Below are 26,525 nucleotides of genomic sequence, written 5' to 3'. Positions count from 1 at the left end.
CAAAACATCGTACAGTGAAAGCCTTACTTTCACGTAAACTTCTGTTGATAACTTTCTTTTTAGAATACCTACATCGATGAGACGCGCCTCGAATGTTCCTCGGAACATAATCTTACTCCCTGGTTAAAATAAATGTCCTAGCTAGCCTACTTTCCGAGCTTCGTGCGATTGAATCACCTCCGGTTGCGAGCAAAACACGCGGCAGCCATTTGCTTTTTTTTGCAAAAACCAAACCAGAACCACGAATGGGCGGTAAATTTCTAAATATTTGACCTAAATAATTTAAACTTGTTGTGGAACACGGGTCTCGACGACATCGTTTTCAAAAATAAGACGATTCCCGTAATTCTAAGTTTGGTTTTATTAAACCAGGGCTGTGTTTCAAATCTCACCCTAATAAACCCGAGTTACTCGGGCGGATCGTGTCACGTGACAGCAGAAATGAAAGAACGCTGGACGCAGGCAGGTTTCAAAACGCCAGGTGTACAGAAGCTTTACCTCGCAGTATGATTTCGTTAATTTTAAAACACGGCCAGGAATTACATTTTTTATGAATGAATAGATAGATGACCCGTTTCGAATGAATGGATCCATGAGTGCGGCTGAGCAATTCCGACCGGTCGGTAAATCCCGCCACCTGGTGCCTTTTGTTTTACCATTGAAAATATTGAATTTCTGAAATCTATATTACGACCTTGAATTTACGATATCAAATGGGGGACACTTGTTCCCAGCCGCCCCTGGACTGGACAGAGACCGATTTCTTTTCTTGTGTGATGCGAGTTTCGCGAAATAAACGGCGTTTGAAAGTTTTCACATCGAAGCCAGCCATTCGCTTTCCTCACTTTAGGCACCGATCCTTTCTTCGATCTCGCTTCATTAATACTGGTCGTATCTCGTCACCGCTAGCACCGATGTGTTCCTTGGTCTTTCTAGACTCTACGGACACCACTTTGAACGTGTGTAATAAAAGGTTTCGCGATGCTACGACGCTTTTACCGTGGGCATGGTCATGGCGGCCAATTGTACTTTCCGAGCCTGTGTTCGGACCTCCGAGGCTGAATTTTCGTTTCCGAGCCGCGATGTTGGTGTCAAACGTGAGCACGCGTTCCGTAGAAGACCCGACGACTGTAGTTTGCCTCGGATCGAGTCGATAGTTTACTGTAGGAGCACTGATGCGACTTCCCGCACGAAAGCAGTCATTTTCGTGTTCGATATTGCTCACGGCTTCATCATTTGCTACCACAATTTGCTTTTTTGTTCTGAAGCGCTCCCTCGGGTAAAAGGAACGTTCGCTATGCGCGCGCGATTATTTTAATTCATTCATCTCGTGCGGCGCGCGCCTTCGCCGGAGCGGCTGGTCCTTTGAAGGCTCACCAGAGCGCGAGCAAGACTTCAAAGAGCTGCCGCTCGCTCGTAATTAGAAAACCATTATAGGTACGTACAACTATCAAATTGTTGGGGAAGGGTCTCGCACCAGGTAGGACTGTTTGTGTGTCAAATTTCTTCGAGATAGCAAACGCAGAAGTTGTTTTATCGTAAAACCGCTCGGAGAACTCGGCTGATTTCTGGTGTTTTTTCTGTTTTTTTTTTTTTGCGCGTTCTTTTTGTAGTGTTAATTCTAAAAGAGGGATGCCGTAAGTATCGCCTAATACCTCAACAAAAAACAAAAGTCCGAAGAAAAAAAAAAAAACAAATTTTCTCGGGGGATTGAACTAAGATCCTGTTGTGTACGAAGCGCACATCTTACCCACTGAGCTAATCCATTTTTTTATTTCTTTATTACATGGAAGTTATATAACAAAAGACACATTCGTTCGGCAAGACTGCGTACATTTACACAAATAAATAATATATACAAGGCACATTCATCTCGCAATCAAACTTGGCATCTTTTACATTTGGCAATTTGGTTTGATATTGGTACACGCTACAACCAACAGATAATAGAAAGACACACAAAACTCAAACTATATCAACCCGTAAAGATCTAGAGGATTGACATAAATAATTATTAAGCTTAATAAAGCCCCAAACAAACAAATTTTCAAAAATCTGGCAATCCTATGCATGCATCTAGAAGTGGAAACCAGTCAGGTTGAACGTTTTGCGCTGCATATGCACTGCGTAGTTGAGCCACTTGCTCCACAAAAATAGATTTTGTTGTACGAGGCGGTTCAGCATTTCGATCAATCATTCTACATTTCCATAGACTGTGGAGGCCTAATAGTACAAACAAGTCGTATGGAACTACTTCATCCTTGGAAAATGGAAGAAAGCGGATATTTTGGTCCGTAATGTCGAGGTCCTTTTTTAAAGTTCGTTGTAGCACGTCCCAGAAGAAAAAGGCGTCATTGCAATAAATAAAACAGTGTTCTATAGTTTCGGGCTTATTACATAACCTGCAGTTTACAGACCATGGAACATATATTCCCCTGCTTTGGAGCCAAGTCTTTACCGGCAGCGTTGAAGTATGTAGTTTGAAGAAAAATGACTTGGTTGATGGCGGTACAGACATCTTTGTCACCCTATTAAGGACATCATTTTGAGGATCAATAAAGAAACGGCTTCGATAAAGTGGGACAGGGAATATGCTATCGATTATCGCTCTTGATAGCTGCTTGCGTGTGACATTGAATAAGTACTCTAACGAGAAACGTGCCTTAAGAAAACCCAACGTGTCTACAACCTCCTTTAAGAAGCCCCAAGGTTTCCTGTCAAATGTATCGTCACTAGAAACAATTAAATAATTAAGACTTTTAGCCAGCCGTAGCTGGAGAAACGTTCTCAGGAAAGGATGCTCAGCATTTTTAAAGAAAAAGAAACGTGACACTAACTGCCGGACAAATAAATGGCACAGATTCAAGCCGCCTGCTTCAAGAGGAAGGAAAAGGTTGTCTCTCTTGAGAGGTTCCCATGATGAACGCCAAATAAAGGTGGCGAATATACGATGAAATTTTTGAAGGTTCGTACGAGCACAATGCATCACCTGCAACACGTACATGAGCCTGGACACAAGAAACACGTTGCACACACTAGCTCTAGTAAACATGGACATGTTGCGTTCTTTCCAAGCGTCAGCTTTTCTTTTCAATGTGATTGCCATCGATGTCCAATATGATTTACTGCTTCTGATATGTGATAATGGAACTCCTAGATACTGAAGCGAGCCTCGGTCCCAGGCTATACCGGCAAAAGATGAAGGCATAGTAGCCCACGCTCCATACCAATACCCGTTACACTTCGCAGGGTTCATGGACGCACCGGTAATATTGCAAAACTTTTCGGTAACGGTCATGGCTTCTTTTACACTTTTCTTATCGGTACAGAAAACAGCCACATCGTCAGCATAGGCGAGAACCTTCACTTCAGCCTTCTTAATCGAAATTCCCCGGATGTTCTGGCTTTCAAGTATGCTCAGGCAAAAGGGCTCTAGGTACAGGGCAAAAAGAAGAGGAGAGAGGGGACAGCCCTGTCTAACAGACGATTTAATTGGTATTTTATCAGATAGCATGTTGTTAACTATTAATCTCGTTGAGCTGTTTTCATAACAGAGGTTAACGCCTTCACAAACTGCGGTGCCCACATTAATGTGACGGAGGATTGTAAGCAAAAATGTGTGACTCACGCGATCAAAAGCCTTGGCCAAATCGATTTGAACTAGCGCAACCTGACCATTACTATCTGATGCATATTCAAGGACCGAGCGGGCAACGTGGATATTTGTTTGAATGGATCTACCGCGTATACCGCAGGTTTGATGCTCACCTACAAGGTCTTCGATTACCATCTGAAGTCTTTCATTAATTATTTTAGCAAAGATCTTATAATCTACGTTGCACAGTGAAATCGGCCTGTAATTCTCTACTTTTTTTAGCAGTTCGTTGTCTTTTGTTTTAGGTATTAGAACGGTGTGACAGTCATAAAAAGAAGGTGGGAGCATCTTACAATTGTAAGAGTCGTGGAAAATTTTAAGTAACACTGGGCTTAATTGTTCTTTAAATTTTTTATAAAATTCACCACTGAGACCATCGGGTCCAGGTGTTTTACCTGTCTTAAGTGAGTCGATTGCGGCTTTAACTTCGTCTAATGTTATTGGGCCTTCTACTATCTTTTTGGAGTCGTCGTTAAGAAAAGGCATATTTGATAACAAGTTTTGAACATCAGTGTGACTGCCTGTAGAAATAGCCTTGCCAAAGATATTCGAGTAGTGATTATAAAATGCTTTAACAATCAGTGTCGGTTCCTTAAGGGTCACGCCGTTATGGTCAATTTCTAAAATTTCTTTAGACAACGCATATCTTCTTTCGTCATCCAGAGATCGCTTCGTGGGTTGTTCACCAAGCAAAAACTTCTTTGTGCGCGAACGAACAACGGCTCCACGATATTTTTCCGTCTCGAATCCCTGAAGCTGGGCTCTGGTGACATTAATATCATCACTGTACAAACCAGGATTTATGCATTCTAATTCATGAAACATTAAAAGAGTTTTATAAAGTTCGCGACGTTTTTGTTTGTTTTCATAAGATACTGTTGTCGAACGCTCAATTGCCGAATTTTTAACCTCTTGTTTGAAACTATCCCATATGGCGAAAATATGCATATTTTGATTATTAAGGCATTTTTGCAGAATCGTTAAAACTCCCTTGGAAAACTTTTCATCTTTTAGGATACTCACATTTAATTTCCATAGTTCCCATTTAGGTCGAAATAAACGGGGAGCCTTGGCGCCAAAGCGAACAGAAACCATACAGTGGTCGGAAAAGAAAATTGGTTTGACGTTATACCTCGTCATTGAAGTGAATGCTTCGCCCGACACGTATATCCTATCCAGACGAGCGTGTGAAACACCTTGGAAGTGGGTAAAACGTATTGACATATCTTTCCCACATGCCACATCAACAAGGTTGTGCTCCTGAAGCAGGTCTTTGAGAATCGAGGCGCTTCTGTCATAACGCGTCTGAAGTAGTGCTCGGTCTTCTGCATTACAGACACAGTTAAAATCTCCCATTAGCACTACCACTTTGTCGGTGTCCAAGAAATTGGCTAGAAATTTGAAGAAAAGGAGCCTTGCATTCACAGTATTATGACCATATACACAAATAATCCTCCATTCACTCTGCCTCAAAGAAAGGTCGCATGAAATGAGACGCCCTTCCTGGTCAATGGATAAGGAAACCGACGGATAGCCAAGCGACTTACGCAGAAACAAAAAACAACCAGCAGAAAGGCCCACCGCCTGACTCACACAGATTTCAAAGTCATCTCGAAAGGGTTCTAGGGCTTCTGCAATGTCCTCATCTGATGATAATTTTGTTTCCTGTACAGCGGCTATATCAACATGCTCGTAATTTAAGAGCCTTAAGAGTTGGCGCTGCTTCCTTTTAGACCTCAGGCCTCTTACATTTAGGGTGATAAAATGTAAAGGAAGGGCGGGGTCTCCCATGAGCCTGCTTTAAGGTGAGTTAAAGTCACCGCTCTGGTTGTTATCGAGCGGTTTATGACTATTTTGTTTGGAATATGGTTTAGGCCTAAAGCCTACCTGTTTTCGGTCCTTTCTAACCCGTACAAACGGCTCGTCATCCACTGGCACAGGGTCATTCTGGTCGCCAAGTTCTGTGGCAACCTCTGGCCTCGATGATACAGCCTCTTTCTCGCTGGCCTTTGGAACGACCTCGGCGGGAGCAGCGATGTCTTCTGCGTCTGATGGTGCGTCCTCCTCGACAATCGTTGCCGTCGATGAGGCGTCATCATCATCACCGTGGTCGCAGGGCGCAGGCGTTAGCTCTGGGAGGATTCCAGAGTCGTTTTCTTTGACACCAGAGGCTGTCTCTGTTGCAGGCGAGTTATCCTTGATGTGTGCCGTGAAGGTTTCAGCAGAGGGAGTGTGGCCTGAAGCGTCAACGACCTCGGAGATGTCCATCAGGAGCTCCGAGTGTTCTTCCACGTCACGGGACACTTTCCCACGAAGCTTGGTCGCGTAAGTCGTAACGCAAGCGTCAGCGATGTGTCCGTAAGTGCCACATTTGAAGCAGCGCGGTGTCCTGCACTGCCGTCGAATGTGTCCGACCCGGTTGCACCTGAGGCACAAAGGAGGCCTTCCCGGGATGATGACGAGCGTTTGTATTCCGTACACCTGTAGCAGGTGAGGAATCTTCTCCGTCGCCGTTCCTTCATGTAGGGTGATGTCTACTTCCCTGTTTAGGGTGTCCATGTGCTCCATTTCCGGACAGCGCCACTTCTCTCGATGAATGCTACGCACTATGCCGTATGGTGTCAGGGCTTCGACAATGCGTCTATCCTCGAGATGGTCCGGAAGCCACAGGAGCTTCATCTTGAGATCCCGAGTGTTTGGGTCGATCACCAGGCACTTCTTGCCTTTGACGAGCAGCTCACCACGAAGGCACAGCTTTTCTTTGGCGAGAGCGTTGACGCAGGTGACCATCCATACATGGCCCATTTGGAATTGTCCGGTGGCTTTTATGTCTTTTAGGTCTATTACTTCCTTGAGAGCATCTCGAAAGTCCGGTGCCGTATAAGGCCTGGAGGACATGTCGGCGTGGAGAAATACAGAATTGAGGACGATGTTTCCGGTTGGCAGACGAGGGAGGGTGATCCTGTACTCACTTGAGGTGACATTAGACGATTCAATAATACCTCGGCCAGAGGCCGATGCGGTGTTTCCACCAGAACTCATTATTTCGCAGCCGTTCCAGACGGCCTCTTCTTCTTTCTCCCTGAGCTAATCCACAGCTCGGAATAGGCGTGTTTACAATCCGTTTTATACGAGACCCAATAGGCGACTACTGCCGGCACTTTTTCCCCCTCCGGTTATAGACCAGTGTCCGCGCCAATTCCGGGGCGCCGCCATGTTTATCTACGCTCGCGCCACCACGCGGAAAGAACTGGCAGGCAGGGAGGGGGGGCTGCGTTGGCGGCGTTGCTTTGGGTAGCTGGATGCGGCAGGCTGTCCGAATGCACCGACACATCGTGAAAGATGTCTTCACCAGAAGCCTCTGCGGCCCGTTCTTCAACAGGCAAGATGTCGTGAACATTCGAGAACCCATCTCGATCAAGGAAAATAAGGGAAAACCTTTCTTGTCTTAGATGTTCTCGGTGTCTGCTGACCCTTGACATCCGCGTTTCAGTCCGGGTTCATTGCGTAGTAAATATTTCGCTACTGCTTTCTTGTAGCTTTCAAATGCTTGATTGTTGGCTTCTTGTATACGACATTACATTCGTGGCACGTTTGAGACCGATTTTCGCGATCTGCTTGCCTTTCTGCGGCAGCGCGGCTCTGCCAAGCCGAAAGAAGTGCGAGGCGTTCACTTGATCGAACGCAGTTTTAGCGAATGAAAACGAGACGACGACGTTTCATCGAATGACTAGCGAATGGGTCTAGTTACATAGACAGCTCGGATTAGCTTTCCTTTGTAATGTGGCGCCTTGTCTGCCGCTGCGAAGCGGCGTAAACGAGGGCTCCGAGTATGTTAGCACGCGTCCCCCCCCCCCCCCCACACACACACACACACACACTGCGAGCGTCTGGGTTCGAAACTATTAATTGCCAGTTCTAAAGGATGGTACTTACTTGGAAGTGGGAGCTGGAATTATACGGGGTACCAGGAGACACTTACTATCGGGTAACGAAGCACGGTGCCTGTGGGGGCGGAGTCTAGGAACGCTACTGATTAATATTGTGACAGGCGATCAGTTATGATAGCAGACGAAACTGCGACTCGTTTATTCAGAAGTTCGCGGTGATATTTTATTAGCCCTCGTTACAGCACACCAAGGATCTTAGGCAGTGAAATTCACATCACGCAGGCTCGTCCGTCGTAGTCAAATGAGCGCAGTCGACGATGAGGTGTAATGAGCTACAAAGCTTCACAAGGAAAATGCGCGTGAGAAAGAGTTTTGAGGAAGTCCAAAACACCGATCCAGCAGACGCACGTACGTACGTTTACTCCGGACTTCATGAACCCGACGGCGCAAGATCAAAGAGCACCGCCGCCATCGCCACCCGGTTTTCTCTGCACTTTGCGCGACGACGGCACTGCAACGGAGGGCACTCGCCTCGGCGTTAACAATCCGCGAAATAGATTAATTTCCCAATCTTGAAGCCATTCCAAATGATAAATGAAAATACCTCGGCGTTGTTGAACATCTGACGACACAACCAACACAACTGTGCCGCTGGCTGCGTGAGCCTGACACAAATGTGCCGAGCGCCTGCTCGGCACGGTTGTTGCTCGTGAAGGCCTGCTTATTTGTAGTTGAGACGATGATTCCACATCTTTCGTGGTGCTTGCAATAACTTCGAAGGGCAGGGGAACCTTCTCACGAGGACGTTGAAGACACTCAACACCGGAGCCACCAAAGCAATCGCACAAACCGTCGCCATGTTTGCTTCTTCTTCGTCACTCGCGGCGCGGTCAACTCGTCGCGAGATGTTTTCTGGCTCGGCTAGACGAAAACCAACAACGGCAAAGTGGCGTATGGACACACGGCTCTCACATTACGGGCACTATACTCACATACCGCGGTAAACAGGACCGATGCCGGCGAAACGGCAGTCGGCACACCAGCGAAGAAGCCCTCAACGGGAAGCGGCGGCGCAGGCCGACGCAGCCCCCCCTCCCCGTGAGCGTCTGGGTTCGAGATTATTGTTCGCTTTTGCTCCTTGCGGTCGAGGCTAAAAAGAGCACTTCCGGACAAAGGTCTATTCTGCCGGCTGCCGCCAGAATAGACACTTCCTTCATTAATACTGGTCGTATCTCATCGCCGCTAGCACCGATGTGTTCCTTGTTCTTTCTAGACTCTATGGACACCACTTTGAACGTGTGAAATAAAAGCTTTCGCGAAGCTACGACGCTTTTACCGGGGGCATGGTCATGGCGGCCAATTCTAATTTCCGAACCTGTGTTCGGACCTCCGAGGCTGAATTTTCGTTTCCGAGACGCGATGTTGGTGTCAAACGTGAGCAGGCGTTTCGTAGAAGACCCGACGACTGTAGTTTGCCTCTGATCGAGTCGATAGGTTACTGTAGGAGCACTGATGCGACTTCCCGCACGAAAGCAGTCATTTTCGTGTTCGATATTGCTCACGGCTTCATCATTTGCTACCACAATTTGCTTTTTTGTTCTGAAGCGCTCCCTCGGGTAAAAGGAACGTTCGCTATGCGCGCGCGATTATTTTAATTCATTCATCTCGTGCGGCGCGCGCCTTCGCCGGAGCGGCTGGTCCTTTGAAGGCTCACCAGAGCGCGAGCAAGACTTCAAAGAGCTGCCGCTCGCTCGTAATTAGAAAACCATTATAGGTACGTACAACTATCAAATTGTTGGGGAAGGGTCTCGCACCAGGTAGGACTGTTTGTGTGTCAAATTTCTTCGAGATAGCAAACGCAAAAGTTGTTTTATCGTAAAACCGCTCGGAGAACTCGGCTGATTTCTGGTGTTTTTTCTGTTTTTTTTTTTTTTGCGCGTTCTTTTTGTAGTGTTAATTCTAAAAGAGGGATGCCGTAAGTATCGCCTAATACCTCAACAAAAAACAAAAGTCCGAAGAAAAAAAAAAAAACAAATTTTCTCGGGGGATTGAACTAAGATCCTGTTGTGTACGAAGCGCACATCTTACCCACTGAGCTAATCCACAGCTCGGAATAGGCGTGTTTACAATCCGTTTTATACGAGACCCAATAGGCGACTACTGCCGGCACTTTTTCCCCCTCCGGTTATTCTGCCGGCTGCCGGCAGAATAGACACTTCCTTCATTAATACTGGTCGTATCTCATCGCCGCTAGCACCGATGTGTTCCTTGTTCTTTCTAGACTCTATGGACACCACTTTGAACGTGTGAAATAAAAGCTTTCGCGAAGCTACGACGCTTTTACCGTGGGCATGGTCATGGCGGCCAATTCTAATTTCCGAACCTGTGTTCGGACCTCCGAGGCTGAATTTTCGTTTCCGAGACGCGATGTTGGTGTCAAACGTGAGCAGGCGTTTCGTAGAAGACCCGACGACTGTAGTTTGCCTCTGATCGAGTCGATAGGTTACTGTAGGAGCACTGATGCGACTTCCCGCACGAAAGCAGTCATTTTCGTGTTCGATATTGCTCACGGCTTCATCATTTGCTACCACAATTTGCTTTTTTGTTCTGAAGCGCTCCCTCGGGTAAAAGGAACGTTCGCTATGCGCGCGAGATTATTTTAATTCATTCATCTCGTGCGGCGCGCGCTCGGCGGAGCGGCTGGTCGTTTGAAGGCTCACCAGAGCGCGAGCAAGACTTCAAAGAGCTGCCGCTCGCTCGTAATTAGAAAACCATTATAGGTACGTACAACTATCAAATTGTTGGGGAAGGGTCTCGCACCAGGTAGGACTGTTTGTGTGTCAAAAGGGTACTAATAAGGAAGTGTGTTTTTACATTGAGACAGCTCGTCTGAAAAATTGTATTCTTGGCCTAATAAAGACTGAGGTCTCAAAAAGAAATGAGCTGATTCTTGTTTTTCTGGCGCAGTGAAGACTCGTTAAATGTGTCACTTCTTTTTTACTTATGTCTTCAGGCCCCTGCTGTCCACCTCGGGAAAAGGTTTGTTCCGGCAGAGCTTTTTGTATACATGCCCCTAGAGTACAACTGGCCCCACACTCTTTATTTTCCCCCCTTGTGCTTTTTCTGGTGCAAGATGAGCTCGACTGAAGCATGAGTAACCTTCTAGCTTGCTACCTGTTCAGTTTGAACCCTCAAGCTAAGTCCGTTTTCACTTGACGGCCAACATCTGAACGCAGGCGCTGTTTCTACCTCGATGCAAAACTATGCCCTTTGCCTCAGTTTCACGTCCATTCTTTTGTTAGGGTGGTCTTTCCCAGAGACGGTGAGGACAAATACAGGTCTGCGCCGCAAGAGGGACTCCACAAATCACTTTTGAGCTTTTTCTAGACATGCCGCCACAGTACAACCGCTCCCACACTCCTATATTCCCCCCTTGTGCTTTTTCTGGTGCAGGATGAGCTCGACTGAAGCATGCGTAACCTTCTAGGTTGCTATCTGAGCAGTTTGAACCCTCAAGCTACGTCCCTTTTCCCTTGACGGCCAAAATTTGAACGCAGGCATGGTTACTGCGGGATACCAAAAGTCTGCCTTTTGTCTCCGAGGGACGTTCATTCTGTGTTATGGTCGTCTTTTCCAGAGACGGTGAGGACAAATACACATATGTGCTGCAAGAGGGCCTCCACACAACCCTACAGAGCTTTTTGTAGACATCTAGAATAATTAATCATCTTCATAAATACCGACTAATTTCTGCAAACCAATATGGATTTCAGAGAGGTAAATCCACTGAGTCAGCTTTACTTAACATTCGAGGAAAACTTATCAGCAATATAGAAAATCAATCCTACACTATAGGCATCTTCGTAGATTTCAATAAAGCTTTTGACTCTATCAAGCATAATATTCTCTTTGATAAACTGCCACACTACGGAATTAGAGGCATTTCACTTAAACTATTGCGCAGTTATCTGACAAATCGTAGCCAGTTTGTGGTAGCTAATAGTATAGAATCGGACACTGAACATATAAAATTTGGTGTTCCGCAAGGATCAATATTAGGACCTATACTATTCCTTCTTTATATCAATGACATTGTTGCTATCCCCCATACGCCAGACATAGTACTTTACGCCGATGACACGAGTGTTTTTTTTTCATCCAGGGACCTATCATCTCTTATTCCTGTCACAAACGCATGGCTCAAAAACTTATCGAAGTGGCTTGATGCGAATCAGCTGCTTCTAAATGTTAACAAAACAAAATATATTGTTTTTTCCTCAATTAACAGACCAGTTAACCTTACTACCGAAATAGTATTCCAGTCACGGTCACTAGAAAGGGTTACCGAATACAAATTCTTAGGCATACATTTTCATGAAAACCTTCGCTGGACATGTCATGTGAATTTTGTGAAGCGTGACATCGCACAGTCTATTGGCATGCTGAATAGATTTCGTGCCTTATTACCAATGTGGCTAAAACGTCAGCTCTATTTCACTACTGTTCATTCTCGACTGCACTATTGTTTACTTGTCTGGGGGGTTACATCTAAATGTAATATGACTAGTTTGTACTTAATGCAGAAAAAAGTATACGATTTATTGAAAACCTATCAAGCCGCGATCATACATTCCAATACTTTGAGAAACATCGTATCCTGAATATTGAGGCACTGTATAATCAACGATTGTCTGAGGTTATATTCTCCCAAGTTAAAACTGACCGTGAATTATTCCTTTCTACATATACGAATACTGATACACACTACAATTTTAGAAATACAAACTTTATAAAAATCAGAACCAGAACAAATTACGGTACGCAATTACTATCTTGGCAGATTCCCAATCTTCTCAACCTCCACCCTGGCTTGATCGATATAATCGATCATAATTCAAACCTCTTGACTTTCAGAAAAAAATCAAAAACAATATTTTTTACTTTCCGCATAATACTGTGGTCTTCTAAATTATGTGTACAGATGTAATTGTAGTAATGTAGTTCATATATTTTTGTTGCATGTTGCGAATTATTTATTTTTCATTGCAAGAGCGTATGTAGTGTAGTGATCTAGTTACTGCGTATTTTTTGTTTTTGTTTATGGTTAACTATAGCACTCTACCACTAGTCTGCCTGCTGCATCTGCTGCATCTGCTGCAAGTGTAGTCTGGTGCTAGGGGCCTGGTCAGGTGACTTACTGTCACCTTTTGCCTCAGCACCATGACAATCCTGTATTGTCAAAAGTTCCAATAAACAAACAAACAAACAAACATGCCCCTACAGTACAACTGGCCCGACACTTTCTATTTCGTCCCCTTGTGCACTTTCTGGCGCAAGATGAGCTAAACTGAAGCACGAGTAACCTTCTAGCTTGCTACCTGTTCAGTTGGAACCCTCAAGCTACGTCCCTTTTCCCTTGACGGCCAAAATTTGAACGCAGGCATGGTTACTGCGGAATACCAAAAGTCTGCCTTTTGTCTCCGAGGGACGTCCACTTTGCACAGCCAGGATAACGCTGTCCGCAGTCGTGCTGGGACGTCCTTGCTACGGCTTGGCCGACACATTTGTTTTCTCGGCTTCCGTACTTTCCCCACGTCGGCTTGTTTCAAGTCCAGCTACAGCATTCTTGTCGAATGGTACCTGTGAATTCTGAAGGCTTGATGTCGACCTGTATTCTCTGCACAGCCCCCTACGGGGTTCTGCAGAAACCCCCGTCTTAGTAAATCACGTAGGTTTTCAATGAAGTGTGTCTCCACATCTTACGGGGGTGGGCAAGCAACACCGAGGACACAGTCTTCTTGTCTGCAGTGCCTCTTTATTCTCAGACACTACAAAACCCCACGCCACTGTTCAAAGGCTCGAAAAATCAGGACTACCTTCAGCTTTTGCGTTCGTACATAAACTTTGACACCAGCTGTGTTAACCAACCTGGGCTCGTTCATTACAGGAGGAAAGCAAGCACTCGTATCAAAAATGAATCGTCGCTCTAGCACTCTTCGTTTCCTAGACATGAGCAGTACATAAAAAACAGCCGACTCTCTTATTAGGCCAACATTAATGTGCTTTTCTGGTTCAATTATGAAATAATCGCAATAGAACCATTTGTATTTACTGTGCAGGCCGTTTCTTTAATGCAACTTCTCAATTACCTAAAAGAAATGGTAATCTGAAGAGTCATCTTTTTTCACTAAAAAAAAACAACAAAAAAAAACAGAAAAAACACCAGAAATGAGCCGAGTTCTCCGAGCGGTTTTATTAGGTCGATAAAACAACTTTTGCGTTTGCTATCTCGAAGAAATTTGACACACAAACACTCCTACCTGGTGCGACACCCTTTCCCGACAATTGGATAGCTTAATGGTTTTCTAATTCCGAGCGAGCGGCAGCTCTTTGAAGTATATCCATCCACTTGTGCTCGGGACACCCTCCCTGTTGATCGATGAGTCTCGATTGAGATGAGCTGACACGGTTTCACTGCACACACATGTTCCTATGATGTTGTTTTCACGACCACAATCGATGAATGCACTCCAGCGGTCTTGAATATCCACAGGCGAACGATTGAACTTGGTCGGGCTTGTTAATTTCCGAGCAGAGTCCCAAAACCTGTTTTCGCGAATATAACGAGTTCTAGACTAGCTGGAGCGATGAAATTTTAACAGTGCGTCTAAATTCAGAGCGCGATCATTCGCTGCGAATTAGAACTTTCTAGCTATCGTAGTTTTCTTTATACGAGCATAGGTGAAATCAAAACATCGTACAGTGAAAGCCTTACTTTCACGTAAACTTCTGTTGATAACTTTCTTTTTAGAATACCTACATTGATGAGACGCGCCTCGAATGTTCCTCGGAACATAATCTTACTCCCTGGTTAAAATAAATGTCCTAGCTAGCCTACTTTCCGAGCTTCGTGCGATTGAATCACCTCCGGTTGCGAGCAAAACACGCGGCAGCCATTTGCTTTTTTTTGCAAAAACCAAACCAGAACCACGAATGGGCGGTAAATTTCTAAATATTTGACCTAAATAATTTAAACTTGTTGTGGAACACGGGTCTCGACGACATCGTTTTCAAAAATAAGACGATTCCCGTAATTCTAAGTTTGGTTTTATTAAACCAGGGCTGTGTTTCAAATCTCACCCTAATAAACCCGAGTTACTCGGGCGGATCGTGTCACGTGACAGCAGAAATGAAAGAACGCTGGACGCAGGCAGGTTTCAAAACGCCAGGTGTACAGAAGCTTTACCTCGCAGTATGATTTCGTTAATTTTAAAACACGGCCAGGAATTACATTTTTTATGAATGAATAGATAGATGACCCGTTTCGAATGAATGGATCCATGAGTGCGGCTGAGCAATTCCGACCGGTCGGTAAATCCCGCCACCTGGTGCCTTTTGTTTTACCATTGAAAATATTGAATTTCTGAAATCTATATTACGACCTTGAATTTACGATATCAAATGGGGGACACTTGTTCCCAGCCGCCCCTGGACTGGACAGAGACCGATTTCTTTTCTTGTGTGATGCGAGTTTCGCGAAATAAACGGCGTTTGAAAGTTTTCACATCGAAGCCAGCCATTCGCTTTCCTCACTTTAGGCACCGATCCTTTCTTCGATCTCGCTTCATTAATACTGGTCGTATCTCGTCACCGCTAGCACCGATGTGTTCCTTGGTCTTTCTAGACTCTACGGACACCACTTTGAACGTGTGTAATAAAAGGTTTCGCGATGCTACGACGCTTTTACCGTGGGCATGGTCATGGCGGCCAATTGTACTTTCCGAGCCTGTGTTCGGACCTCCGAGGCTGAATTTTCGTTTCCGAGCCGCGATGTTGGTGTCAAACGTGAGCACGCGTTCCGTAGAAGACCCGACGACTGTAGTTTGCCTCGGATCGAGTCGATAGTTTACTGTAGGAGCACTGATGCGACTTCCCGCACGAAAGCAGTCATTTTCGTGTTCGATATTGCTCACGGCTTCATCATTTGCTACCACAATTTGCTTTTTTGTTCTGAAGCGCTCCCTCGGGTAAAAGGAACGTTCGCTATGCGCGCGCGATTATTTTAATTCATTCATCTCGTGCGGCGCGCGCCTTCGCCGGAGCGGCTGGTCCTTTGAAGGCTCACCAGAGCGCGAGCAAGACTTCAAAGAGCTGCCGCTCGCTCGTAATTAGAAAACCATTATAGGTACGTACAACTATCAAATTGTTGGGGAAGGGTCTCGCACCAGGTAGGACTGTTTGTGTGTCAAATTTCTTCGAGATAGCAAACGCAAAAGTTGTTTTATCGTAAAACCGCTCGGAGAACTCGGCTGATTTCTGGTGTTTTTTCTGTTTTTTTTTTTTTGCGCGTTCTTTTTGTAGTGTTAATTCTAAAAGAGGGATGCCGTAAGTATCGCCTAATACCTCAACAAAAAACAAAAGTCCGAAGAAAAAAAAAAAAACAAATTTTCTCGGGGGATTGAACTAAGATCCTGTTGTGTACGAAGCGCACATCTTACCCACTGAGCTAATCCACAGCTCGGAATAGGCGTGTTTACAATCCGTTTTATACGAGACCCAATAGGCGACTACTGCCGGCACTTTTTCCCCCTCCGGTTATTCTGCCGGCTGCCGGCAGAATAGACACTTCCTTCATTAATACTGGTCGTATCTCATCGCCGCTAGCACCGATGTGTTCCTTGTTCTTTCTAGACTCTATGGACACCACTTTGAACGTGTGAAATAAAAGCTTTCGCGAAGCTACGACGCTTTTACCGTGGGCATGGTCATGGCGGCCAATTCTAATTTCCGAACCTGTGTTCGGACCTCCGAGGCTGAATTTTCGTTTCCGAGACGCGATGTTGGTGTCAAACGTGAGCAGGCGTTTCGTAGAAGACCCGACGACTGTAGTTTGCCTCTGATCGAGTCGATAGGTTACTGTAGGAGCACTGATGCGACTTCCCGCACGAAAGCAGTCATTTTCGTGTTCGATATTGCTCACGGCTTCATCATTTGCTACCACAATTTGCTTTTTTGTTCTGAAGCGCTCCCTCGGGTAAAAGGAACGTTCGCTATGCGCGCGAGATTATTTTAATTCATTCATCTCGTGCGGCGCGCGCTCGGCGGAGCGGCTGGTCGTTTGAAGGCTCACCAGAGCGCGAGCAAGACTTCAAAGAGCTGCCGCTCGCTCGTAATTAGAAAACCATTATAGGTACGTACAACTATCAAATTGTTGGGGAAGGGTCTCGCACCAGGTAGGACTGTTTGTGTGTCAAAAGGGTACTAATAAGGAAGTGTGTTTTTACATTGAGACAGCTCGTCTGAAAAATTGTATTCTTGGCCTAATAAAGACTGAGGTCTCAAAAAGAAATGAGCTGATTCTTGTTTTTCTGGCGCAGTGAAGACTCGTTAAATGTGTCACTTCTTTTTTATTTATGTCTTCAGGCCCCTGCTGTCCACCTCGGGAAAAGGTTTGTTCCTGCAGAGCTTTTTGTATACATGCCCCTAGAGTACAACTGGCCCCACACTCTTTATTTTCCCCCCTTGTGCTTTTTCTGGTGCAAGATGAGCTCGACTGAAGCATGAGTAACCTTCTAGCTTGCTACCTGTTCAGTTTGAACCCTCAAGCTAAGTCCGTTTTCACTTGACGGCCAACATCTGAACGCAGGCGCTGTTTCTACCTCGAAGCAAAACTACGCCCTTTGCCTCAGTTTCACGTCCATTCTTTTGTTAGGGTGGTCTTTCCCAGAGACGGTGAGAACAAATACAGGTCTGCGCCGCAAGAGGGACTCCACAAATCACTTTTGAGCTTTTTCTAGACATGCCGCCACAGTACAACCGCTCCCACACTCCTATATTCCCCCCTTGTGCTTTTTCTGGTGCAGGATGAGCTCGACTGAAGCATGCGTAACCTTCTAGGTTGCTATCTGAGCAGTTTGAACCCTCAAGCTACGTCCCTTTTCCCTTGACGGCCAAAATTTGAACGCAGGCATGGTTACTGCGGGATACCAAAAGTCTGCCTTTTGTCTCCGAGGGACGTTCATTCTGTGTTATGGTCGTCTTTTCCAGAGACGGTGAGGACAAATACACATATGTGCTGCAAGAGGGCCTCCACACAACCCTACAGAGCTTTTTGTAGACATGCCCCTACAGTACAACTGGCCCGACACTTTCTATTTTGTCCCCTTCTGCACTTTCTGGCGCAAGATGAGCTAAAGTGAAGCACGAGTAACCTTCTAGGTTGCTATCTGTTCAGTTTGAACCCTCAAGCTACGTCCCTTTTCCCTTGACGGCCAAAATTTGAACGCAGGCATGGTTACTGCGGAATACAAAAAGTCTGCCTTTTGTCTCCGAGGGACGTTCATTCTGTGTTATGGTCGTCTTTTCCAGAGACGGTGAGGACAAATACACATCTGTGCTGCAAGAGGGCCTCCACACAACCCTACAGAGCTTTTTGTAGACATCTAGAATAATTAATCATCTTCATAAATACCGACTAATTTCTGCAAACCAATATGGATTTCAGAGAGGTAAATCCACTGAGTCAGCTTTACTTAACATTTGAGGAAAACTTATCAGCAATATAGAAAATCAATCCTACACTATAGGCATCTTCGTAGATTTCAATAAAGCTTTTGACTCTATCAAGCATAATATTCTCTTTGATAAACTGCCACACTACGGAATTAGAGGCATTTCACTTAAACTATTGCGCAGTTATCTGACAAATCATAGCCAGTTTGTGGTAGCTAACAGTATAGAATCGGACACTGAACATATAAAATTTGGTGTTCCGCAAGGATCAATATTAGGACCTATACTATTCCTTCTTTATATCAATGACATTGTTGCTATCCCCCATACGCCAGACATAGTACTTTACGCCGATGACACGAGTGTTTTTTTTTCATCCAGGGACCTATCATCTCTTATTCCTGTCACAAACGCATGGCTCAAAAACTTATCGAAGTGGCTTGATGCGAATCAGCTGCTTCTAAATGTTAACAAAACAAAATATATTGTTTTTTCCTCAATTAACAGACCAGTTAACCTTACTACCGAAATTGTATTCCAGTCACGGTCACTAGAAAGGGTTACCGAATACAAATTCTTAGGCATACATTTTCATGAAAACCTTCGCTGGACATGTCATGTGAATTTTGTGAAGCGTGACATCGCACAGTCTATTGGCATGCTGAATAGATTTCGTGCCTTATTACCAATGTGGCTAAAACGTCAGCTCTATTTCACTACTGTTCATTCTCGACTGCACTATTGTTTACTTGTCTGGGGGGTTACATCTAAATGTAATATGACTAGTTTGTACTTAATGCAGAAAAAAAGTATACGATTTATTGAAAACCTATCAAGCCGCGATCATACATTCCAATACTTTGAGAAACATCGTATCCTGAATATTGAGGCACTGTATAATCAACGATTGTCTGAGGTTATATTCTCCCAAGTTAAAACTGACCGTGAATTATTCCTTTCTACATATACGAATACTGATACACACTACAATTTTAGAAATACAAACTTTATAAAAATCAGAACCAGAACAAATTACGGTACGCAATTACTATCTTGGCAGATTCCCAATCTTCTCAACCTCCACCCTGGCTTGATCGATATAATCGATCATAATTCAAACCTCTTGACTTTCAGAAAAAAATCAAAAACAATATTTTTTACTTTCCGCATAATACTGTGGTCTTCTAAATTATGTGTACAGATGTAATTGTAGTAATGTAGTTCATATATTTTTGTTGCATGTTGCGAATTATTTATTTTTCATTGCAAGAGCGTATGTAGTGTGGTGATCTAGTTACTGCGTATTTTTTGTTTTTGTTTATGGTTAACTATAGCACTCTACCACTAGTCTGCCTGCTGCATCTGCTGCATCTGCTGCAAGTGTAGTCTGGTGCTAGGGGCCTGGTCAGGTGACTTACTGTCACCTTTTGCCTCAGCACCATGACAATCCTGTATTGTCAAAAGTTCCAATAAACAAACAAACAAACAAACATGCCCCTACAGTACAACTGGCCCGACACTTTCTATTTCGTCCCCTTGTGCACTTTCTGGCGCAAGATGAGCTAAACTGAAGCACGAGTAACCTTCTAGCTTGCTACCTGTTCAGTTGGAACCCTCAAGCTACGTCCCTTTTCCCTTGACGGCCAAAATTTGAACGCAGGCATGGTTACTGCGGAATACCAAAAGTCTGCCTTTTGTCTCCGAGGGACGTCCACTTTGCACAGCCAGGATAACGCTGTCCGCAGTCGTGCTGGGACGTCCTTGCTACGGCTTGGCCGACACATTTGTTTTCTCGGCTTCCGTACTTTCCCCACGTCGGCTTGTTTCAAGTCCAGCTACAGCATTCTTGTCGAATGGTACCTGTGAATTCTGAAGGCTTGATGTCGACCTGTATTCTCTGCACAGCCCCCTACGGGGTTCTGCAGAAACCCCCGTCTTAGTAAATCACGTAGGTTTTCAATGAAGTGTGTCTCCACATCTTACGGGGGTGGGCAAGCAACACCGAGGACACAGTCTTCTTGTCTGCAGTGCCTCTTTATTCTCAGACACTACAAAACCCCACGCCACTGTTCAAAGGCTCGAAAAATCAGGACTACCTTCAGCTTTTGCGTTCGTACATAAACTTTGACACCAGCTGTGTTAACCAACCTGGGCTCGTTCATTACAGGAGGAAAGCAAGCACTCGTATCAAAAATGAATCGTCGCTCTAGCACTCTTCGTTTCCTAGACATGAGCAGTACATAAAAAACAGCCGACTCTCTTATTAGGCCAACATTAATGTGCTTTTCTGGTTCAATTATGAAATAATCGCAATAGAACCATTTGTATTTACTGTGCAGGCCGTTTCTTTAATGCAACTTCTCAATTACCTAAAAGAAATGGTAATCTGAAGAGTCATCTTTTTTCACTAAAAAAAACAACAAAAAAAAACAGAAAAAACACCAGAAATGAGCCGAGTTCTCCGAGCGGTTTTATTAGGTCGATAAAACAACTTTTGCGTTTGCTATCTCGAAGAAATTTGACACACAAACACTCCTACCTGGTGCGACACCCTTTCCCGACAATTGGATAGCTTAATGGTTTTCTAATTCCGAGCGAGCGGCAGCTCTTTGAAGTATATCCATCCACTTGTGCTCGGGACACCCTCCCCGTTGATCGATGAGTCTCGATTGAGATGAGCTGACACGGTTTCACTGCACACACATGTTCCTATGGTGTTGTTTTCACGACCACAATCGATGAATGCACTCCAGCGGTCTTGAATATCCACAGGCGAACGATTGAACTTGGTCGGGCTTGTTAATTTCCGAGCAGAGTCCCAAAACCTGTTTTCGCGAATATAACGAGTTCTAGACTAGCTGGAGCGATGAAATTGTAACAGTGCGTCTAAATTCAGAGCGCGATCATTCGCTGCGAATTAGAACCCTCTAGCTATCGTAGTTTTCTTTATACGAGCATATGTGAAGTCAAAACATCGTACAGTGAAGCCTTACTTACACGTAAACTTCTGTTGATAACTTTCTTTTTAGAATACCTACATCGATGAGACGCGCCTCGAATGTTCCTCGGAACATAATCTTACTCCCTGGTTAAAATAAATGTCCTAGCTAGCCTACTTTCCGAGCTTCGTGCGATTGAATCACCTCCGGTTGCGAGCAAAACACGCGGCAGCCATTTGCTTTTTTTGCAAAAACCAAACCAGAACCACGAATGGGCGGTAAATTTCTAAATACTCGACCTAAATAATTTAAACTTGTTGTGGAACACGGGTCTCGACGACATCGTTTTCAAAAATAAGACGATTCCCGTAATTCTAAGTTTGGTTTTATTAAACCAGGGCTGTGTTTCAAATCTCACCCTAATAAACCCGAGTTACTCGGGCGGATCGTGTCACGTGACAGCAGAAATGAAAGAACGCTGGACGCAGGCAGGTTTCAAAACGCCAGGTGTACAGAAGCTTTACCTCGCAGTATGATTTCGTTAATTTTAAAACACGGCCAGGAATTACATTTTTTATGAATGAATAGATAGATGACCCGTTTCGAATGAATGGATCCATGAGTGCGGCTGAGCAATTCCGACCGGTCGGTAAATCCCGCCACCTGGTGCCTTTTGTTTTACCATTGAAAATATTGAATTTCTGAAATCTATATTACGACCTTGAATTTACGATATCAAATGGGGGACACTTGTTCCCAGCCGCCCCTGGACTGGACAGAGACCGATTTCTTTTCTTGTGTGATGCGAGTTTCGCGAAATAAACGGCGTTTGAAAGTTTTCACATCGAAGCCAGCCATTCGCTTTCCTCACTTTAGGCACCGATCCTTTCTTCGATCTCGCTTCATTAATACTGGTCGTATCTCGTCACCGCTAGCACCGATGTGTTCCTTGGTCTTTCTAGACTCTACGGACACCACTTTGAACGTGTGTAATAAAAGGTTTCGCGATGCTACGACGCTTTTACCGTGGGCATGGTCACGGCGGCCAATTGTACTTTCCGAGCCTGTGTTCGGACCTCCGAGGCTGAATTTTCGTTTCCGAGCCGCGATGTTGGTGTCAAACGTGAGCACGCGTTCCGTAGAAGACCCGACGACTGTAGTTTGCCTCGGATCGAGTCGATAGTTTACTGTAGGAGCACTGATGCGACTTCCCGCACGAAAGCAGTCATTTTCGTGTTCGATATTGCTCACGGCTTCATCATTTGCTACCACAATTTGCTTTTTTGTTCTGAAGCGCTCCCTCGGGTAAAAGGAACGTTCGCTATGCGCGCGCGATTATTTTAATTCATTCATCTCGTGCGGCGCGCGCCTTCGCCGGAGCGGCTGGTCCTTTGAAGGCTCACCAGAGCGCGAGCAAGACTTCAAAGAGCTGCCGCTCGCTCGTAATTAGAAAACCATTATAGGTACGTACAACTATCAAATTGTTGGGGAAGGGTCTCGCACCAGGTAGGACTGTTTGTGTGTCAAATTTCTTCGAGATAGCAAACGCAAAAGTTGTTTTATCGTAAAACCGCTCGGAGAACTCGGCTGATTTCTGGTGTTTTTTCTGTTTTTTTTTTTTTTTGCGCGTTCTTTTTGTAGTGTTAATTCTAAAAGAGGGATGCCGTAAGTATCGCCTAATACCTCAACAAAAAACAAAAGTCCGAAGAAAAAAAAAAAAACAAATTTTCTCGGGGGATTGAACTAAGATCCTGTTGTGTACGAAGCGCACATCTTACCCACTGAGCTAATCCACTTTTTTTTTTTTTTTTTCTTTATTACATGGAAGTTATAGAACAAGAGAGAGCACATCAGCCAAAAAACATTCAAACAGGCAAACGAGCATAGTAATATACATATAAAGATGAAATGCTATTTACAGAGAACATTCAATATACAATCAACAATAGGCCTCTTTCACGCTGATGTCTTGATTAGATTATTACACACTAAACAAATGATAATCAAATCTTTCAAAACCTAATGACACTCAGAACCCATCTAAAGTCCTTAGTATCACAGTGCTATATACATAAATCACGGAGGGGTTGACAATGGGCAAACAAGCAAAATGTTCAAAAATCTGGTAGACCTATGCAGGCATCTAACAGTGGAAACCAATCAGGCTGGGATGGCTGTGCCGCGTAAACACTGCGCAGCTGAGCCATATTCTCCACAAAAATAGATTTTGTGGTGCGTGGCGCTTCTGCGTTTCTATCTATCATTCTACATCTCCACAAACTGTGGAGGCCTAAAATAACGAATATGTCGTAAGGAACACTTTCCCCTTTTGAGAATGGAAGGAAACGAATAGTTTGATCAGTGATGTCGAGGTCTTTCTTTAGTGTTCGTTGAAGCACATCCCAGAAAAAAAAGGCGTCATTGCAGTAAATGAAGCAGTGTTCTATGGTTTCTGGCTTATTGCATAGTCTACAGTTAACCGTCCACGGCACAAATATCCCTCTACTATGAAGCCAAGTTTTAACGGGCAAGGTCGAAGTGTGCAGTTTGAAAAAGAACGATTTGGTTGACGGTGGAACAGACATCTTCTTTACTCTGTAAAGGACATCATCTTGGGAATCGACAGGAAAGTGACTTCGGTAAAGCGGGATAGGAAAAATGCTTTCGATTATCGCCGCTGATAGTTTCTTGCGTGTTACACTAAATAAATATTCTAATGAGAAACGTGCCTTCAAGAATTCAATCGTGTCCACAACCTCTTTCAGGAAGCCCCAAGGTCTTCCCTGAAACGAATCATCACTGGACACAATTAAATAATTTAAACTTGTGGCCAGTCGTAACTGAAGAACGGTTTTGAGGAAGGGATGGTCGGCATTCTTAAAGAAAAAAAACCGGGATACTAATTGCCGAACAAATAGATGACACAGACTTAGTCCACCTGCTTCCAGGGGAAGGAAGAGGTTGTCCCTTTTGAGAGGCTCCCACGACGAACGCCAGATAAATGTCGCGAAAATTCGATGAAATTTTTGAATGTTTTTACGCGCACAATGCATTACCTGAAGTACATACATTAGCTTAGACACTAGGAACACGTTGCACACGTTTGCCCTGGTGAACATGGACATGTCACGTCCTTTCCATGCTTCGGCTTTCCTCCTCAACGAGGTTTCCATTGACGTCCAGTACGATGAGCTACTCCTGATGTGCGAGAGTGGAACTCCCAGGTATTTCAGCGGACCACGATTCCATGCAATACCGGCAAAAAAGCGGGGCGTGGTAGCCCATGAACCATACCAAAATCCATTACATTTTCCCGGGTTCATTGATGCTCCAGTAACACTACAGAAATGTTCCGTAACGTGTATGGCCTCTTCCACACTCTTTTTATCAGCACAGAAGACGGCAACGTCATCGGCATAAGCGAGTACCTTTACCTCAACATTATTAAGTGCAAATCCTTGAATACTCTGACTTGCAAATATGCTCCGACACAAAGGTTCCAGATATATGGCGAAGAGAAGAGGTGATAATGGACAGCCTTGGCGAACGGAAGCTTTTACGTGTATTTTATCGGAAAGCATGTTGTTCACAATTAATCTTGTAGTGCTATTATGATAACATAAGTTAATGCCTTCGGACACTGTTTCGCCTACGTTGATGTGGCGTAGGAGTGCAAACAAAAATGCGTGGCTCACACGATCAAAGGCTTTTGACAAGTCAATTTGTGTCAAAGCAACTTGTGTGTTACTGTCAGAGGCACACTCGAGAACCGAGCGCGCAATGTGGATATTGGTTTGAATACTTCTTCCTTTTATACCACATGTTTGGTGCTCACCAATAAGGTTTTCGATTACTAGCTGGAGTCTGTCATTCAATATTTTAGCAAAGATCTTGTAATCTACATTGCAAAGTGATATTGGTCTATAATTTTCAACTTTTTTTTCTCAGTTCCACGGCTTCCGTCTTGGGTATTAGGACAGTATGGCAGTCGTAAAAAGATGGAGGAAGCGTCTTCCATTGATAGGAGTTATGAAAAACGTCAAGTAACACTTGACATAGTTTGTCTCGGTATTTCTTATAAAACTCTCCACTAAGCCCATCGGGTCCTGGTGTTTTGCCATTTTGAAGAGAGTCTATTGCGGCCCCGACTTCATCTAAAGTTATAGGGCCTTCTATGATCTTTTTATCATCTTCACTAAGTGCAGGCATCAATGATAACAAGTTATCTACATCCTTTTCATTGCCTGTGTGAATAGCCTTGCCAAAAATGCTTAAGTAGTAGTTTTGAAATGCTTTAACAATCAAGGTTGGCTCCTTGATAGTTATGCCTTCTTGATCTATTTCTAATATTTCTTTTGATAGGGCATATCGCCTTTCATCATCCAGGGATCGTCTGGTGGGTTGCTCGCCAAGCAAAAACTTTTTCGTGCGAGAACGTATTACAGCTCCCCGATATCTTTCTGCCTCGAATTTTTGAAGCTGCGCTCTGGTGACATTGATGTCGTCGTTGTGAAAACCAGGATTGATGCTTTCCATCTCATGGAATAACGAGAGAGTTTTATAGAGTTCGCGCTGTTCCTGTTTGTTTTCGTAAGATATTGTTGTAGAGCGTTCAATTGCCAAGTTTTTTACCTCTTGCTTAAAACTGTCCCATATTGCAAAGATATGCATATTACTATTCTTAAGGCTCTCTGATAGAATTAATGAAACTCCTTTTGAAAACTTGTCATCTTTTAAAAGCTTCAGATTAAGTTTCCACAGTTCCCATTTGGGCCGAAAAACACGGAGGGTTTTGGTCCCCAAGCTAACAGAAACTAAACAATGGTCAGAAAAGAACACCGGTTTAACGTTATAGTTGTTCATTAAATTAAATGCATCGCCTGATACATATATTCGATCAAGACGAGCGTGTGAAACACCTTGAAAGTGGGTAAAGCGTATTGATTGGTCTTTCCGACATGCCACATCTACAAGGTTGCGCTCCTGGAGTATGTCAATGAGTAACGCAGAGCTTTTGTCATACCGTGTCTGCTGTAGCGCACGGTCTTCTGCGCTACAGACACAATTAAAATCTCCCATTAGTACAACTGTTTTGTCGGTGTTCAGAAAATGTGCTAGAAACTGGAAGTAGGAAGCCCTTCCATTCACCGTATTAGGAGCATATATACAAATAAAACGCCAGTTGATCTGTCTTAAAGAAAGGTCACATAAAATGAGACGCCCTTCCTGGTCACTGGTCAAGGAAACAGACGAATAGCCAAGCTTTTTACGAAGAAACAGAAAACAACCGGCAGAAAGGCCTACTGCCTGACTCACACATATTTCGAAGTCCTTCCGAAAAGGCTCTAAAGCCTCTGCCACGTCTTCATCTGATGACAATTTCGTTTCTTGTATTGCGGCTATGTCAACATGCTCGTGATTCAAGAGCCTTAGAAGTTGGTACTGTTTCCTTTTAGACCTTAAGCCCCTTACATTTAACGTTAAAAAATGCAAAGGCAGGGCGGATTTTATGAGGGGCATTAGGGTGAG

At 44.4% G+C, this 26,525-nt stretch overlaps 1 protein-coding gene across 1 annotated transcript; it reads right to left on the bottom strand.

The window, feature by feature from the left end:
• Nucleotides 1-5,455: 5,455 nt before the first annotated feature.
• Nucleotides 5,456-23,036, bottom strand: LOC115332215. Its single transcript, XM_040217413.3, has 2 exons — nucleotides 23,033-23,036; nucleotides 5,456-6,639 (listed from the first exon to the last, which is right to left on the bottom strand). The coding sequence occupies exons 1-2, from the start codon at nucleotides 23,034-23,036 to the stop codon at nucleotides 5,456-5,458; spliced, it is 1,188 nt and encodes a 395-aa protein (XP_040073347.3).
• Nucleotides 23,037-26,525: the final 3,489 nt, after the last annotated feature.

This window comes from Ixodes scapularis, unplaced genomic scaffold (assembly GCF_016920785.2).
Source record: "Ixodes scapularis isolate PalLabHiFi unplaced genomic scaffold, ASM1692078v2 PGA_scaffold20__3_contigs__length_1032517, whole genome shotgun sequence".
NCBI lineage: Eukaryota > Metazoa > Arthropoda > Arachnida > Ixodida > Ixodidae > Ixodes > Ixodes scapularis.
Note: the sequence above shows the minus strand (reverse complement) of the source record. Positions and strands in the feature narration are given on the sequence as shown.